This window comes from Microdochium trichocladiopsis (genome assembly GCF_020744255.1).
Source record: "Microdochium trichocladiopsis strain MPI-CAGE-CH-0230 chromosome Unknown B0I36scaffold_13, whole genome shotgun sequence".
Taxonomy (NCBI): Eukaryota; Fungi; Ascomycota; class Sordariomycetes; order Xylariales; family Microdochiaceae; genus Microdochium; species Microdochium trichocladiopsis.
Genome location: NW_025763556.1, coordinates 662,479 through 678,796, shown reverse-complemented (window position 1 = coordinate 678,796; position 16,318 = coordinate 662,479). Strand labels below are relative to the sequence as shown.

The 16,318-nt window shown below is 58.9% G+C and overlaps 4 protein-coding genes across 4 annotated transcripts; 1 reads left to right on the top strand and 3 right to left on the bottom strand.

Moving 5' to 3' along the window:
- Positions 1-7,558: 7,558 nt before the first annotated feature.
- B0I36DRAFT_369282 (uncharacterized protein) lies at positions 7,559-9,349 on the top strand (the record flags this gene model as incomplete). The annotated part of the gene is made up of 1 exon (XM_046159753.1): positions 7,559-9,349. The coding sequence occupies one exon, from the start codon at positions 7,559-7,561 to the stop codon at positions 9,347-9,349; it is 1,791 nt and encodes a 596-aa protein (XP_046005279.1).
- A 1,368-nt stretch (positions 9,350-10,717) lies between these two features.
- B0I36DRAFT_369281 (uncharacterized protein) lies at positions 10,718-12,682 on the bottom strand (the record flags this gene model as incomplete). Its single annotated transcript, XM_046159752.1, has 1 exon — positions 10,718-12,682. The coding sequence occupies one exon, from the start codon at positions 12,680-12,682 to the stop codon at positions 10,718-10,720; it is 1,965 nt and encodes a 654-aa protein (XP_046005278.1).
- A 423-nt stretch (positions 12,683-13,105) lies between these two features.
- Positions 13,106-13,934, bottom strand: B0I36DRAFT_338522 (uncharacterized protein). The gene has a single exon (XM_046155771.1). The coding sequence runs from the start codon at positions 13,603-13,605 to the stop codon at positions 13,180-13,182; it is 426 nt and encodes a 141-aa protein (XP_046005277.1). The 5' UTR covers positions 13,606-13,934; the 3' UTR covers positions 13,106-13,179.
- Positions 13,935-14,861: 927 nt separating this feature from the next.
- On the bottom strand, positions 14,862-16,098 carry B0I36DRAFT_49152 (Asp/Glu racemase). Its single transcript, XM_046162956.1, has 2 exons — positions 16,018-16,098; positions 14,862-15,956 (listed from the first exon to the last, which is right to left on the bottom strand). Exons 1-2 carry the CDS (start codon positions 16,035-16,037, stop codon positions 15,002-15,004), a joined length of 975 nt encoding a protein of 324 aa, XP_046005276.1. The 5' UTR covers positions 16,038-16,098; the 3' UTR covers positions 14,862-15,001.
- Between the last annotated feature and the right edge of the window lie 220 nt (positions 16,099-16,318).

Sequence of the window (16,318 nt, the reverse complement as noted above, 5' to 3'; positions counted from 1 at the left end):
AAGCTGGAAAACAGGCCCGCGCGCCATGGGATTTGGTAACTTGGCGGTTTCACAGACATGGCCATTTTACGCAGGAGAGGGGCAAGATCTTTTGTATTGCATATTGAAGATGCTTGCTCCTCACTGTCAAAGCCGAAGCGAGACTACGGTTAATGTTGCATGTGTGTCTGAAGTGACTGTTCTTGCATGAAGTCACGCAGTAAAACATCCTGTGTTGTATGCCGTAGCCGATGGGACTCATACATGTCAAGATTGGCCTGAGTGCGGGAAAATCACGGCCTTCTCTTCCACCCAGTGGACATCCTACCACGTGCAGCCGGATTGTGCCAGTACATTCAAACAGAGGAGACAAGGTGGAAGATCCCGCACGAGGGGCACTCACAAATTAGGACGAGAGCCAATCTTTAACTTTGAGAGCATGAGTCGCCAGGGGTCGGGACAGACCGCCTGTCTCTCTGTACGCCTCAACTTTGGCAACGTAAGCTTGTCTCATCTGACGTGGCCGCGGCGTGCTTCACGGCAGAGCGTTCGAAATGAGCCCCAGGATCCCAGGCTGACACACATATACATTGATTTGATCAGGTAAATCTGCGGCAAGATGGACTCGGCCCGGGGCAGCCACTTTATTCCCACGGATCGTGAGGGGTCCCAGGGCAACGTTGAGCATGCGAGCAGATTTGCCAAAGGACCCTGTCGATCGGACCCTCCTGTATTACTTGGCGTGGACCAGCATGTCCTGAAGTGAGAGACTAGGTGCTGCTTGTCTCGAATGCAATCCTCTAATCACTCTCGGAAGATATTAACCTCATGAGCGGGGTGTCTTTGCTCAATGACTGGCGGGAGGTGGGGGCAGGGCAGAGTATCTCCTTGGCAGAGTATCCAAGACATGTGCCGGACTTGCCCAGGCGGGCAAGGCTTGATAATCCAAGGCTCGACCTATCTTCTCACTGGTGGGGACTACCAAAGGCGTGCTCGTGTCCAGGCTGGGCCACGGCAGAACTTGCGCAAATCCAGCACGGATGCGTGGCTTTTTTAAGGAGTCGTCTTGTGTGTCAAATTGCACGTGCTTGGGCCAATTCCGGCTGTCGAGGAGGTAATGCTCGACTGCCAGGATGAGCCACGGGCCACCATGTCAACTCGCAGCTTCAGAGGCAGCACGCTTAGAAGGTCATGCGATGCTGAATGTACGTCCTTTGAGATGCTTCAGCCTGCATGTGTACGATTGTCTCAGTCAAATTATCACCCGCATGTGGCTGGCTAACGTCACAAATGAGACCCGGGAAATCCCTTCGCAACTGTGCCTTTCTTGATTCTGAGCTTTTCGAGGTTAAGAAGACTCACGCGAAGCATGAATGGATATGTCAGTTCCCGCTGTGATGATGCCTCAGCAACCGGCATGGGCATCGATTGTCTTTCACCATCACTGTGCACAAATGTGTCACTATGCTCGACCCTAGACAAGGCTTCTTGTCTTCCTCGTGACAGTGTCTAAAAGTAACTTCGGTAGATGACCGACCGGGCTCACACCCTTCACGGCTGACCGCCCAACACCATGCCACGCTGCTATGGCCTGTATGTGCCTGTGGGCTGCAAGTTGACGGCTGCTCAGGGAACCTGGAACAGTGTGCGACACCGATCGTGCGCCGAAGTTTTGCGACTTTTAAGCTTATCAAGGGTGGGAACCTTTGTAATGGCAGCCGTTACGAGGGCAAGCCTGTACGGTAGTGTCTCGCTGTGCCACACAACAGGACCCTGTCCTGTTCCCGGATTGTAAAACAGGCCTCAAGTGTGGCGCTCGTGCAGCCTGTGTCTCCAGCATCAAGACCGATCAACATGGCTGCGCCACGCTTTTTTGCCAATGAAAAGCGTGCTCAGGCACCAGGCGTTGGAGCATCACGACTCATGCCAGTGATTGATTAGAGTCCACGAGCCTATTGAGAGCCTAGAGACCCTTAGCCGATACACTACACCTAAAGCATAGCAGTCTTGCGCTATTACCATAGTAGCATGTATATAGATCAAGCCGACCTGTTGCGAGTGATGTGCATAAAGTCATGTTTTGACCTAGGACTTATGACTAGGGGCTTCCCGGGGTTTCACTTCACCAAGAGCCTCATACGTAGAGCATTTGCCGATTTGAGCATTCTGTTGGGTGGAGGTGAGACCCCTTACTCTCAGCTCCCGTCTCTACGTCCGTATTTATGCAACAGAGCGGGAGGGGGTAAATATACCCTGGAAATGTTTCCTTGCCCAACATGGCAAGTCTCAGGTAAGAGTTTTGCTTGGAAATGCGGAGTTGCAGCGCTGTGTGAGACATTACTGTCGGTCCTACGCAATGTCTTGGGGTTTATTTTCTGGGCGTTCTAGGCGGTACACACTCGCCCCGTCGTCTGGGCACGTGAAAAGGTACGCACAGGCCAGCCTTCACCTGTCTCATAGAGTACGCAAGCAAGAGGATGCGTTTGCTGTCCCATGCATCCAGCCGAGACACTTCTCGAAGAAGTCGTGAAAGGACCGAAAGAGCCTCTGACGTGGGATTGAGGTCAGTGCTACGGCATCACCTTCACGTGACTTTATGGACCGATGCTCTGGTCGTCCTATAGCGTATAAACGCAACTCTGCATTGGGACGAAGAACAACTGCAATGATACCGATTAGCACTAATAGCGGTAAGAAGCCATCGGCTGCCAACATTCCAGGAACATCGGAGTCATCGGAAAGGGTAGTCTGAACTGCTGAGGTTTGACTATTCCAGAGGTCTCCACGCAGCTGGCAGTCAAAAGCTGGAGCATTTGCTGCTGCTACCCTGGCATTTCTGAAGCACGAACAGAACCGAGCTGGCCTGCTCGCACAAAGCATTTGTTCATCCGAAAGCTGTTGCATTCTCGACTCGACCTATAGAAAGAATTACAAAGTAAGGTCTGCTGCACATGAGCACCTGCAATATTGCAGTGGGCCAGAGTCTGGAGCCTGCGGGTGGAATATTCAACCTACTCCTCCCGAGAGCAGATTCTCGTAGAGTGCCCAATCACATTCGAGCACTACTCGTGTAACCGCGAGCGAGGATAACCTGCAGCTGCGCCTAGGTTCATAAACTCTCCGAGCTTTCCGTGTATATTGCCATAGGAAACCCAGAAAACACAAGGCTGTCGCTGGTGCATGGGAAAATAAGCTATGCTGATATACAGGCTGCTCCCGCATATAATTCTGAAGCAATTGAGCCTGCATTGGCAAGAAGCAGACTTGAGTCATAGCCATACAATAACCAAAGAAGTCAGGACTGGGACACTGCAATTGCAACCAGCTAAGCTGCCAGGAAACAAGTCTGCGAAGATCGCCTGCCCGTACTACAGCATACGAGAAGAACAACTAGCATCGTACTATCGTACCCATCCCGTGGGAAGTTGTCGTCGACTGAGTTGGTTCCTGTCTCGACGCATGAGTCAGACAAAAGTCAAGACTGAAAGCAGGACAGGCCAGTCCAGACTGATGGTTCTGAAACAAAGGCAGGAATCTGGCCCGGTCAGCCTTGGTTAGGGAATGACCCCAGAAACCCGGGTGGGGGAAAACATTTGCGGGAAGGAGAAGCGAGCCTTGGCCGGAACTTGCCATTAGGAGATAGTTTTCACGCATTTCATATGCGGCCTGATACATGGTCCAACTTTTGCATTCTTGGGAGGAACATACGCAATCGTGGTTTTGTTTTCGTGTCAGGCCACTCATTGTGGAGGCGAGGTTGACGTATCTCGACATGCAAAGCGCGAGATCATATCCACATTTCTGCGACTAGCGACATGCGCCCACTTGTACCGGGCGAGTCTCACTTGACTCACATGTCTTAGGCGGGCAATTTCCCCGCCTCCGCGGATCAGGTACGGCAACGGGGAGGCTTACGTGCGCAGGCAGGCCGAGTTGGCACTGGACAGGATGTCGAACCCCGTAAGGAGCGTGCCTGTGTGCAAGTGCCTTGAACTAGGCCTGTCATTTCGTACTTAAATGGGTGCAGCATGGTTGTCCCCCAGCCTCTCAACTGGCGTCCATAGTATGACCTAGAACGCCGGGTGTCACGCGTGGCTAAGTCAGTGCTTGGAGTTAGTCATGGCAGGGCGGCAACAGGTGTGAACCGCACCCGAATGGATGGGACGCCTGACGTGGACAAAGCTCCAAGACAAGGACAGCGCGGCCAGGGTCTGCGTCCAAGTTAGCCAGGACATGACGCGCATTCCAACGCATGTCTCGCCCGAAGCAGCGCAGCCATCAGCGACGACATGCCACTGACGCGGACTGCCTGTCTCAGACGGGACAGCGAGAGATCAACAGGCAATCCTGCTTCTTTGGTCCAAGTGCTATGCCATGGAACACGCCTGGAAGGACAGGGGAAGCATGGCTTGGCTGTGATGCTTCTCGGCACTGGGTCCAGTGCCTGGGCCCCCAGTCGCAGATCAGTGGTGTTCGGACACGGTTGCGACTCTTCACCGCCCTCGTGACCGCCGCCACCGCCACACCAGCAGCGGGGTTTCATCCTGTCTTCAGGGGGGCTTGATGCCTTCTCTCCTCACGTCTCCGGCACCACGTTTGTGATGCAACAAGATAGACTTATCTCCGCGGAAGTGACATGGCGCCTGATGGCGCCGTCAGGGGCAGCTGAAAGCTGACTGGAGTCGGCAAGGCATTGCTGCGGCCGCTAGCGGACGACGCCAGACAGAGACGCTATTGGTGTGGCTCAAGCACGACCAGGCGTTTTCCCACATGGGCTGTGGACCTCGTCATCACTGATGGATGGAGCACCGCCGGGCGCCAGTGAGTTTGGCTCCTCAGCCACCGCTGGAAATTGGCAAGCGCATAATGAGATGGCGACGCCTCATCTCTGCGCCTCCGGGGCCACGCACCTATCTTGTCCATGCCACGACACGAGGCCTAGTGCCTGGAAGGAATGAAATGACTGATTGGTGCAGAGGGTGTGTGGCATTCAACCAGATGGCTCCCCAATGCAGTACCGGCAGTTGGACTCGGCGGCCGCCCGAATGCGTTTCTTCAGGACGGTACAGAACGGCGCCATGGTCTTGGAGCATCGATCAAAGCATGATGTGTGCGCGCCATCATAGCGGTGCGCTCATTCGGCCGAGTTGTTGGTTCACCCTCCCCAGGTTCTGGGCCCTTGTGGAACACTCAAGCCGACGGAGTCTGCGATTTGACTGCTGGGGCTGCAGAATGGTCCAGACTGCTCTGGCGGCGCTATTCCTACTGCCGCTTGGTCAGCTCGGGGAGCCGGGCTCGATTGATCTCCTTCCGATCACCCCCCTCACAATTGTTATGGCTGGCCTCTGGCACTGGGCCAGCACCTGAACCAATCACATGCTGTGAGTTGGGCCGCGAAATACAGCGAGGCTCCTTGCAACACTGGTAGCTCCTCATCCTCCCTCATTCCTCGTCTAGACATTCTGCTATGGTGCGGCGTGCGGCAACGCCACCCTCCATCGTATGATTCGTGTCATTTATCGTGAAGCACTAGCTAGATCACAAGCCTCCTGTGTCTGGAGGGAGTAAAACTGGTGATGTGGTGTCGTCTCTTCCACTAATCGGCGTCGCTCGTCAAGGATATAAGATCACCGATCTCCAGCTCGTTCCCAACCTTGGTCGTTACTGCGCGCCGATCGCGCAAATTGCAACCAGAAGAAAGACTGGAACAAACGACAAGCACAACAAGGTTTCCCAGAGAAGTCACCCAAAAGAATGGAAGCCAACGCCGGAGCACAGACGTGGGTCTGGCCCGTAGTCTGTGAAAGGCAAGCGGCTGCAGATGCCCCTGCCGGCCTTGTGCGAGAGCGCAGTGGACGCCTGAGATGCAGGAGGACACCAGAGGACTTCGCGAGCAGCTGGTTGCAACAGCAGCGCAGCAGCACGAATCCAGCCCCGAAGTGATGGAAGAGGCCGTCCATACTTTTACTGTGTCCCTTTCATGGGGGTAAGGCCAGCTCCGACAGCTGCCCAAGCCGGTGGGAGTACTGTGCCGTCTTGGAAGCCACGCGGCCAGGAGCAGCCGGCGCAGGCCTGCCATGTGCGCATTGTCGATCGATCCGCGGGAGCTGGCCCTAGCGGCAGGAGACCAAGGAGGGGCCCGATTGTCTGGATTCGCGGATCCCCCGTCTGTCCAGACGGGAGCCCGTGCCAGTCGCGAAGCTTAAACTTGAACGGGAGATTCTTCGCGCCAGGCTGCCGCGTGCAGATGGCGGCCGGCGATCTGACTTTCCTCCCTAGATAGAAGCTTGCAACTCGACACAGGCCGTCGGAAGGGTACACCTTGTTGTCATGGTAGGGATACCAAGGAGCAGAGCTGCTGCTATGTAGGCCGTCATCTTGTTACCAGTATCTGGACATCCCGGCCTAGCAGAAAGACCAGGCCTGGGCTCGAGGTGTAACGGACGCACGCCTTGGAGGGAGAGGAGAGCAAAAGAGACAGAGGAACAAGTGGTACAGCTCGGCCGCCGCATTTGTCCGCTGCGACAAAGCTTGTCTTGGTGGGCAGCTATGCGGAATAGGGCCCGGAGGACGGTACAGCTGAACGGACTGGGCGAAGTGGGCTTTCTAGGACCCCAACCGGCGTGGCCTAGCCCTGCCTTACTTCCGCGGGTTCAGCTGCAGAGACAGCACAGGCTCACATGGCAGGGCCAAGCGAGGGCAGATGGGCCCGTCTCTGCTTTCAGGCTGGCGCGCAGGGGGCGCAGGTCTCGCCCGCTCCACGGCCCTCTGTCTGTCTGGCATGGGGGGCCCCATTGGCTGGCCTGCGCGTCCCAGCCATGGGCTGGGCCTCGCTATAGTCCCATCGGTAGTCTATTAACCACACGCCAGAGGCGGCAGCCGTGGCCGCCACCATCCTGCCTGTCGTCCTGTGATGGCTCCCACTCCTACCGCCCTGCCGGCGCACCCCCCCGTTCGCTGGCCACGCACCTGGAAAAGATTTGTGGCTTTTCTGTGCCGGCACCGAGACGATGTCACTCCCTCGGAGCTTCCCACGCCTCGCCGCAGATATGCTCAAGACTAAGACCATGGCCATCTGCCTTTCCCATGGCGCCCACGCTCTCTCCACGGATTCACCTTTGTCGCCGTCGTCTGCACCAACGCCTTCGCCATCCGCGTCCTTCGTGCAAGCATATACCCTACTCCTTCCTCTTCACATCCGGCCGTCCACGTCTACCGCCCGTCGGCTCCTGCTCGTCCATGTCTTCGATCATCGGTGATTGTCTCTGAGCTTCGCCTTGGCATCCCAGGTGATCCGTCGCTGAGGAGCAACCATTCCTCCTCTTAGCCAACAACGCCCGCCGCTGTGCTATGGCTTCTGGCGCTACTCATTGTCACATCAAAACCTGACCACATCGCCGTTGGGGAGAGCAGTCTCACTCTCTCTATTTATATTCTTTGGCAACCTCTTCACTCGCGGCAAGTACAGTCTGCCCGCCAGCACGGCCCAACATCTGCATCCTCGACAGTGGCTTCCCCACGCCTTTTCAGAGGCCCGTCACCGTCCTGACTACTTGCACACCATAACGACGACAGCACCATGGCTCGCGTCGCAGCCCAAAAGACGGCACTGCCGCACAATCATCCGCTCCACCGACCGCTCAAGAAGCGACAGGCTGAGGCATGCCAGCGTATACATGCTCTCTGGGGGGTATGGCCGTGGGAGCTGCTCATCCCCGTCGCCATGTATGAGAGATCCAGTAGCAGCAACACGACGACATCCTCCTCCTCCAAGAGCCCCCACCAGTACGACCTCGAACATCCGCAGGACTGGTCCGACAACATCCTCGACACGTTGCGCAAGCTCGCCCTCAGCACCACGCTGCAACACGCCATTGTCCGGATAGGCTACCACGCGGCCCTGCTCAAGGTCAGCAGGCTGTCTGTGCGCCTTGCAAAGGCCGTCACGACAGAGTGCGAGGTCGAGCGGGAGCGCACCCCACCAAACCCCAAGGCTGGCTCGGGCCCCATTGTCAACCGCCGCAACAAGAAGAGCTCGCTCAGCGCTGCAGGCTCTCCAGAAGGCCCAGAGGCCGCACCCAGAGAGTCGAGAGCCGGCGTCACGGGCCTCCGGCATGGCTCGGACCCTTCGAGAAGCCTGCCCAGCATGCCACTGAGCTCGAGACGCAGAACGGACCCGGAGACAATGGTCATGCATTTGATGTCGCCACGGTCGTCTACGCCGCCATCTGAAGGCGGAGCGAGGTCGCCAGACGCACGAGGGCTGTACTCGGGCAGCATGACGGACCGGTATCAGCAGCAGCAGCAGCAGCAGCACAGGCACAGCGTGGCACAGCATGACGCTTCACCACCAAGAGGCAGCTATCGTGACTGGCCGGGCCTTGTTCTGCCAAACCTGCACGAGGCGGGCCTTCAGCACAAGCCGCATTCAGGGCCTCGCCAGCCAGCTCTCTCCCCAATAACAACAACAGCAACAGGCCTTACTACACCTCTGTCTGAAGATGGACCACCAGGCAGCCATCCGGGGCAGATCGTACCAAGAAGCAGCCCTTTTGCCTTTTCAAAATGCAGTCCCACATCGCCGCGGCAGATGACGACCGTGGACGACCTTCGCAAGCGCAAGACGAGCCCGACAATACGGGACGCCCAAGCCAGCGGGCTCGACAACTCTGTCAACAACCTCCACCTCGACTGCCCTTCCTCACGCCACCACCTCTCGCGTCAAGAGCAGCACGCGGTTGAGCACACCCTGGTGAAGCGGCAGAAACGGACACTGCTGCCGGGCTTTGTGCAGCTCCCCGCTCCACGCGTAGAGCTCACGCCGCCGACTTCTCCCACCTCGCCATCGTCACTGCCCTCGCTCCAGCTCCCAGCCATCATGAGATCCTCGTCCACGTCCCCTTCGCTGTCCTCCCCACCCTCCTCGGCGACGACAGTGACTTCATCATCCTTCTCCTCCTCCTCCTCCTGTTCCACCCCTTCCTATCCAGCATACACGGCCGCGGCCGCAGCAATAGCCACCTTGCAACGCGCCCACTCCATGGAGTCGCACAAGACCCAGCACCACCCCGAGATCGCGCGGCCCCAGCTTCCGCCGATCAAGACATCATCTTCATCATCACTAGAGCCGCAAGAGGCTGTGCGGCTCCCGCCGATGCTGCCCTCCGGCGCCGCCGCCCACCAGCGGCACCACTCGTACCACTGCCCGAGCACGCAGACCGCGAAGCGCACGTCGCCTCCAGCGCCATCACCCTCGTCCCTGCCGTCCCTGACCAGGCCTCCGCTGCCCGGCCGGAGCGTGTCGTCCTATGCAAGCACGACGCTGCCTTCGGGGTCAGACGGGAGGATGAACTTGGCGTTCCTCATATGAACAGGATGCACCGATCTTTCTTTCTTTATCGAAAGGGAGAGTCCCCAAGGCTGAAACAAGCTGTAAAATGGCACTCACTCCCCGAGAGCTCTTCTTAAATGCACCAAGCGTGCTGCCCTGTATATACCTTTTTCTTTGTATCCACACGGCTGTCTACGATAGGCATATTCGCAAAGCCTCTCCCCCCCTCTCTCTCTCCGTTGGCGCTAGAAATCATGGTGGGACAAACAAGATCTTACTGGAGCATGGTGGGATGAGAGAGGAGGCGGCCTTTGTTTGAGCCTACTGGCTCCGAGAAGAGTACTAGCGCACTGGACAGGTCGTGGTCTTGCTTCTTTTCTTTTTCCCCGTCTTGCATAGCTGGTTACTGCGATACCCTGTCACCTCATTTGAGGAACCTTGATCACGAAAATATATTCTAGATCTGTCTACATGCCGCAAAGATGACGAACAGAATGCGTGTGCGGACTTGATTGTTGCCAGCTTTGATGGTTTGCGTCTCTGCTGCAGATCCCAAGCTCGAAGGCTTGAAGGCTTGCTGGAATGGGCCGTGAATATGGCCGTGATCAAGTGTAACAACGCACGGATCTTGTTCCCCAAGGCGAAAAGCACCACGCTTTGGCCACTGGGCACGTTACTATACAGCATTTATGTGTCAGGATCACGCCAAATCCCTCAAATCCCACCCACGGTCACCACCGGTTTCTCGACATCCCTTCATGGGCGACGAGTTTCAGCAAGCTGAGCAGACCCGACACATTTGATCCACGACCGACCCCCATGTGCAGGTGGGGTAGAAGCACAGTGACAGCAGTGACCAGATCAGCGCAGCTTTTCCTTTACAGCTATCTTGTCAACTCGTCTGAGAAAAACAACAAATAAGTACAGTTCCGGCACAAAGTAACAACGCCCGCTGAGCAGCGCCTGCTGCGACATGCCTTTGACAGCATGATTTTTTCCCACAATCAAATATTTTCCTGCCAGTTCTCTGGCCCCTGCAAACCGGATTAGAGCGGCGTCATGGTGGTGGTGATGTTGCTCGAGCTTTTCCCTCCCGAGTGCATCTCTTGGGCGAGTGTATACTCGCTTTATAGTGCCCGTATAAATGAGCCTTTCGCGTCACACGCTTGGCTCATTTGAGACGTTCCAATGACGTCCCGATGATGATATTGTTCCTATACTCCTCCCCACGTGCACCGGACAGGCGGGTCCCCACGCAAGGGACAAAGACACGTACCACTGTCTCGGCAAGTAGCGTCTACTCTTTTTGTGGTAATGCCCGCCGCCCACGGCTCCTGCCGTGCCGTGCCGGCCGGACCTTGGCAACGGTTCTCCAATAAGCATCCCCCCCCCCCCAAAACACGCATCTCACGGCAGGACATCGACATTGAGCCTCTTCTCTGCCAGATCGAACCACAAGCCCATGTACCCCTCCCGCATGGCGCGCCGCGCGACGTCCGCAAACTCGACGATGCCCTTTGAATTGAGCGGCTGTATGCGCAATGGCTTGAGCCTCTCGACGATGGCGCCGCCGCGCTCGGGCAGCTCGAGCGTGGCCACGAGCAAGGGGAAGTCGGTGGCGAACCGGAGCCCGTGGTCCGGGTTGCTCGTCCAGGCCTCGATGTTGCAGAACTCGTTGAGGATGGCGTCGGCGTGGCACCGGGCGACGCGGTCCTCGACCCCGAGGGGGAAGCGCAGGCGGTGGATGATGAGCAGCGACGCGGTGCGGTACAGGCGCGCCTGCGCGAGCATGGCGACCACCTCGACCGGCGAGTACGCCGTCAGGAAGTGCGCGGGCCAGGTCGGCGACCAGGCCGTGATCTTCTGCTCAATGTCGGTGTACTCGTCGTTGTAGTACGTCGCGCGGTAGCGGGCCTCAAAGTCCTGCGGGCTGGAGGCGAGCGGCTGTTGCGCGTGGGGCCCTCTTTCCTTCTTGGCCGAGGCCGCGCGGTGGCTGAGCTCGCACAGGTCGTACATGAGCGGGAGAAGCGTCGCGCAGAGGCCGAGCAGGCGGTCGATGGGGACGCGGTCGGTGCAGTCGAGCCGGACCACGGGGATCTCGCGCTTGACCAGGCAGTCGATGGTGTCGAGCAGGACCGGCGTGATGACGATGGGGTCAAACGTCGCCGTCCTCGTGAGCACCGGGTACCAGTCCTTGATGGCGAGGAGGGAGCTGCGCACGACCATGTGCGCGGCGGGCCAGCCGATGGCCATGTTGTACACAAACAGGATCTGCGCGAGCATCATGACGAGCGCGGCGTCCTCGGGCTTATTGACCGACGACGAGGCCTCGATGAGGGCCTTGATACAGTCGGACCCGGCCTTCAGGTCCTGTCCGGCCCGCCCGTCCTCGCGGACCTGCATGCTGCTCAGGTCGAGCTGGCTCAGCACCGCGTCGTAGGCGGCGGCGAGTGTGTGCGGTGAGTGCTTGAAGAGGCGCTTCACGGCAGCTTGATACTCGTCGGCAAAGTTGCGGCCAAACATGAAGTGGCGGTGGACATGGAAGAAGCCATCGCGGTTCTCGAGCAGCTCCTGGACGCGGCGGCCCATGTCGCCCAGGGGCGAGTCGAGGGCAATGGTCAGGTCCAGCGGGGGAGTCGGCCGCCCGTCGACGGTCGAGGCGAACTGGGGAATGGCCTGGTTGATGGGGGGCAGCTGCTGCGGGTGGTGTGCGGGATGGGATTGGTAGTAGGCGCTGACCTGTGGCGGCATCTCGTGAAAGACGCGTTTGCTGTGCTGCTGCTGCTGCTGCGTCTGGGAGGGGTGTTGATGGTGGTGATTCTGATACTGGCGGTGCGAGTCTGGGCTCGTGCTGGTGACGCTGGCCGAGTCGCTGCCGCCCACTCCGCTGTACGGCGTGTGCCTGTCGAGCCCGGACTGGCTGTCTGGCGTCCTGACGTCGAGAAGCTGCTGGCCTTGCTGGCTGTGGCCCGATGTCACCGATGGGGAGCCGTAGGGCCGCCCCTGATGAGCAGCCTGCATCTGCTGAGACTGATGAAGCAGCAAGGCCGCCCCGGCTGGGCCCCCGGCGGCAGAGGTTGGGCCACCAGGAGAAGAAGTCGATGCTGTCGCAGCCGGAGCCGCAGCCGCAGCCAGAGTGGGAGCCGGAGGTGGTGGAGCAGCCGGGGCCGGGGAGGGCGAGTCGAGGTCCATGACGAGGTAGTTGCCGTGGGACATTGTGCGGGCCACGGGGGGGCGGCCCATGCGGCGGGCGACGCGGGGCCGGCACTGGCGGTCGAGGCGCAGGCATCGCGAGCAGGCGGCCGAGTTGTCGGGGAAGATGCACTTGCCCTTGTCCTTGTGGCAGCTCTCGCAGGCCCGGGCGGCCGTCATGGCGGCGGCGGCGAGGGCCCAGCAGGCCGGAGCAGGAGGAGCGTGGGCGAGGCCGCGGGGGCCGCCGGGCGCATCGCCACGGGTCGCAGCAGGGCAGGCACGACGGATACAGAGACAGGGACGGGGTGAAGGGGCAGAGATGGGGGGCTGCAAGGTGGACGATACCTCCCTCTACCCAACTGCCGGTCCGTGGTGGTGGTGTGTCTGGGGGTGTGTGGTTGTCTGTCTGACGGCAGCTGCACGTGCAGTAAGCGGCGGCCAACATCACTTCACACCAGACCAGATCCCTGTGCACGGTCGGTCGTGCCTGCCGGGCGATCCTCCGCGATAAGGTTTGGTTTCGTTGGGCAGAGAGACCCGCACTGTACAGGCACACTGTATCCGCATGCTCCAGGGTAGGTCCCTGCCACCCACGACTATACCATCAGGATGGGTTGAGTTGATTAGCGTAGCTGCTCTACTCTGCTTGACGTCTCATCCTCTTCCGTCCGATCCAACTACACAAATACTCCAGCCACCACCACAGCTCCAGCAAGTCCCATCACAACACCACCCCCTGGCTGGCCAGCGCCCGCCACAGCCGCGCCCGTAGGATTCGAAAACGCCAGCGTCGTCGTGAGGGATGGCCCGCCGCCGCTGGTGACAAGATTGCTGATCGACTCGGTCGACAGTGCTTCGCTCAGCGTCACCGTGCCCAGGGCTGTCGATGCCGGCGCCCCGGTTGTGTGCGAGGACCCATGATCGGTCCCCAGGCCGCTGAGAAAGCTGCTCCAGAATCCACCGAGATCGTAACTCGAGACAGTGGATGGATTGGCGCCGGGATAGATTGTGGTTGTGATGTCGGTCGGGCTGGTACCCAGCGCAGTGCCAACCTGTGAGAGGCTGCTTGCAAGGGCCACGTACAAAGGCGCAGAGCTGTGCATCTTAAGGGTGGGTCAAGGTGGCTCGGGTGTCCTGGCGGCGGGGCCTGCTGCTCTGGAATGCTTGGAAGCAATAGTAAGGATCTGGCGAACTGAGTATCGGACGAGAACAGCGTCGCAAGTCTCGCAGGCAGAGGTAGGCCTCTTTATACAGAACGTAGGGTCATACAGACAGTTGTATGACTCGGGATGGCAGCCAGGGCTGCAAGTTTCGGAAGCAATGTCTCGACCACCGAGCGCGAATTCGTCATCGCCTCGCTAAACCGCACAGCGGCATCACATGTGCACGTGAGCTGATCCTCTCTCGTCCCCCAAAGATTCCACTCCTGCAAGTCCTGGCCCTGCGTCGTGGGCCAAGACATGGGAAGACATGCTCCCGCTTTGTCAAGGCTAGGCTAAGAGCAGCACCGTGCTCTGCCGATACCAGGCCCGGCAACGGCGCGTGCAGGGCACGGAACTTCTGCTTAGCACTTGATGATAACAGTGTATGACGTAGGCCTCTCATGACTACCGTCGGGGCTGTTTGAACTCAACTCGCTCGGTGGATTGCTGAGATCGCCCGCATGTGCCGAGGTACTCACCCTTGCTCGCGTCGATCAGAGGCAGGGATGTGGATACGCGGCTCAACGTCAAAGCCCGCTGCTTTAACATGTTCAAGTCCTGAACAATGCATAACAATTGACGCTGAGGGGCGCAGATACAATCTGGCCAGGCAAATTAAGCGGCAGTGTCGTCATTATTGTGCAAATGGACGTGTACGATTACGATCTAGGCAAGCTTCACACCTCGCATGCCCACATGCCTTCTGGCGACCACAACGGCCTCGGCACGGTCCCGGCATTCACGAGCTGCCAGCTTGCAGAACCTCACCATAAACCTCGGATGCAGTTCCAACACTCGTTGCCTGTTTCGTGAGTCTCTGAAGAACTATATGATGCCGGCGTTGTTCCCTGCGAGGCCGTGGCTTGCAAATCGCCGATCTGACGTTTGCAGCTTCTGTTTCTGCTCAGTGATCTCTACAGACTTTACATTTGTAGCAACTGACGCTAGTTGCGCAGCGGTGACTAATTTCTTCTCTACTCTCACTCCTCCTCGGCTCCCTTCTCGCTCGACGGCTTAGTGTTGCGGATGAGAACCACGTAGAAGTCCACATCAGACCATTGCCCTGGCACAGGTGTAAGGGTCGGGACTGCTCCCCTGTGCACGAGGTATATGATGTGCTTGCTAAGCTAGCAGTCCATCGGAAATGTCGCTCTGCGCTTTTCAAGCACAGCTCCTCTGTACGGTGTGAAACCTCGAAGCTGACTCAATCTGGTCAGGAAACAGCGCTCCTACAGATCTCGATAGACCCTCTATCCCGTTGAGATCGGCTTGCGCAGGCCCAATCCCCCCTTTCCCTTTACGCCGCTGGCTTGTCCTCCTCGACAGCCCAATCGGCGACGCCCTTGGCATGCAGCTCGACCGTGTCGTACAGAAACACGTCCTCGCCCAGGTCGCCTGGCTTGATGACCATCATGAGCTCCGTGCAGCCCAGGATGACGCCCCTGGCGCCTTGCCCGACGAGGTCCTTGGCCGCATCGATGAACATGGCCCTGCACTCCTCCGTGACCACATGTCTCGGCAGGTCGCCAAAGATGGCGGCGTCCATCCTCTCCCTGAGCCCTCCCTCCGCCGGCGGCACCAGCACCTCGAGGCCGTGCCTGTCCCTCAGCCGGCCCTTGATGAAGTCGCCCTCGAGCGTCGCGCTGGTGCCCAGCAGCGCCACGACGGTCTTCTTGCCCTGCGGCTCCTGCGGCTGCGGCTGCGGTAGCTGCTTGCGCTTGATCTCCTCGGCGGTGAAGTCGATGATGTGCAGCAGCGGCACGCCGGCGGCCTGCTCGATGGCGTCGGCCCACATGTGCGACGTGTTGACGCACAGCACGATGGCGTCGGCGCCGATGGACGCGAGGTTGCGCCCGGCCACGCACAGCTGCCGGCTGCACTCGGCGTGGTTGCCGGCCCGGAAGTGCCCGATCATGTCGGCGTAGTTGACCGAGTGCATGACCAGCACCGCCGACGCATTGCCGCCCAACCGCTCCTGCACCCGCGCGTTGATCGTCTTGTAGTACTCGGCCGTGGCGTGGTAGGTCATGCCGCCGAGGAGGCCGAGCGTGCGCATCTTGGCTGATTTTTTGGTGGCGGTGGTGCTGTTGTTCTTGGGTGGGTTAATGTGCTGGTCCTTGGTCCTTGGTCCTTGGGGGTCAAGAAGGAGCTGCAAGGGAGGCGTGTTCAAGAGATTAGTGCTTTTTGTCGGTCTGGTGGGGGAGACCGCAATGGGAACAGTGATTGTCAAGTCTGGTTGGTCACCGCCAGTCCTGAGACGAGTCAGCTCTACCACATCGTCTTATATGCGTACGTCCGCGCGTGGGTGTATACCTGCGTGACCACAAGAGCATCGGCTTTTCCGCCTGGGGACCTCGGATTGTGCCGAGCCAGGCTTGGGGCTTCAGCCGCCAGATCCCCCCCGCCAGCGTGTTCCCATACGAGACCACAGGACTTGTGAGGGCCCCCAATTTCTTATCAGACATGGCAGGGAGCGGTGTCGGGCAAGAGTGGATCGCGCGTCTGCCCGCCGACTATGCCGTGGGAGGCCGCGTCGACCCTCCAGCGATCTCGCACGCAGCTGGTGCAGCATGACTCAATATCGTGAGGTGATCGCCCCGCCGGATTGCGGGAG

Excerpts from the sequence above, each read along its gene's own strand:
- B0I36DRAFT_338522 (XM_046155771.1), bottom strand. The coding sequence starts at position 13,605 with ATGCACAGCTCTGCGCCTTTGTACGTGGCCCTTGCAAGCAGCCTCTCA.
- B0I36DRAFT_49152 (XM_046162956.1), bottom strand. The coding sequence starts at position 16,037 with ATGCTCTTGTGGTCACGCAG. Across the intron at positions 15,957-16,017 it reads ATGCTCTTGTGGTCACGCAG|GACTGGCGGTGACCAACCAG; the intron begins GTATACACCCAC and ends GACTCGTCTCAG.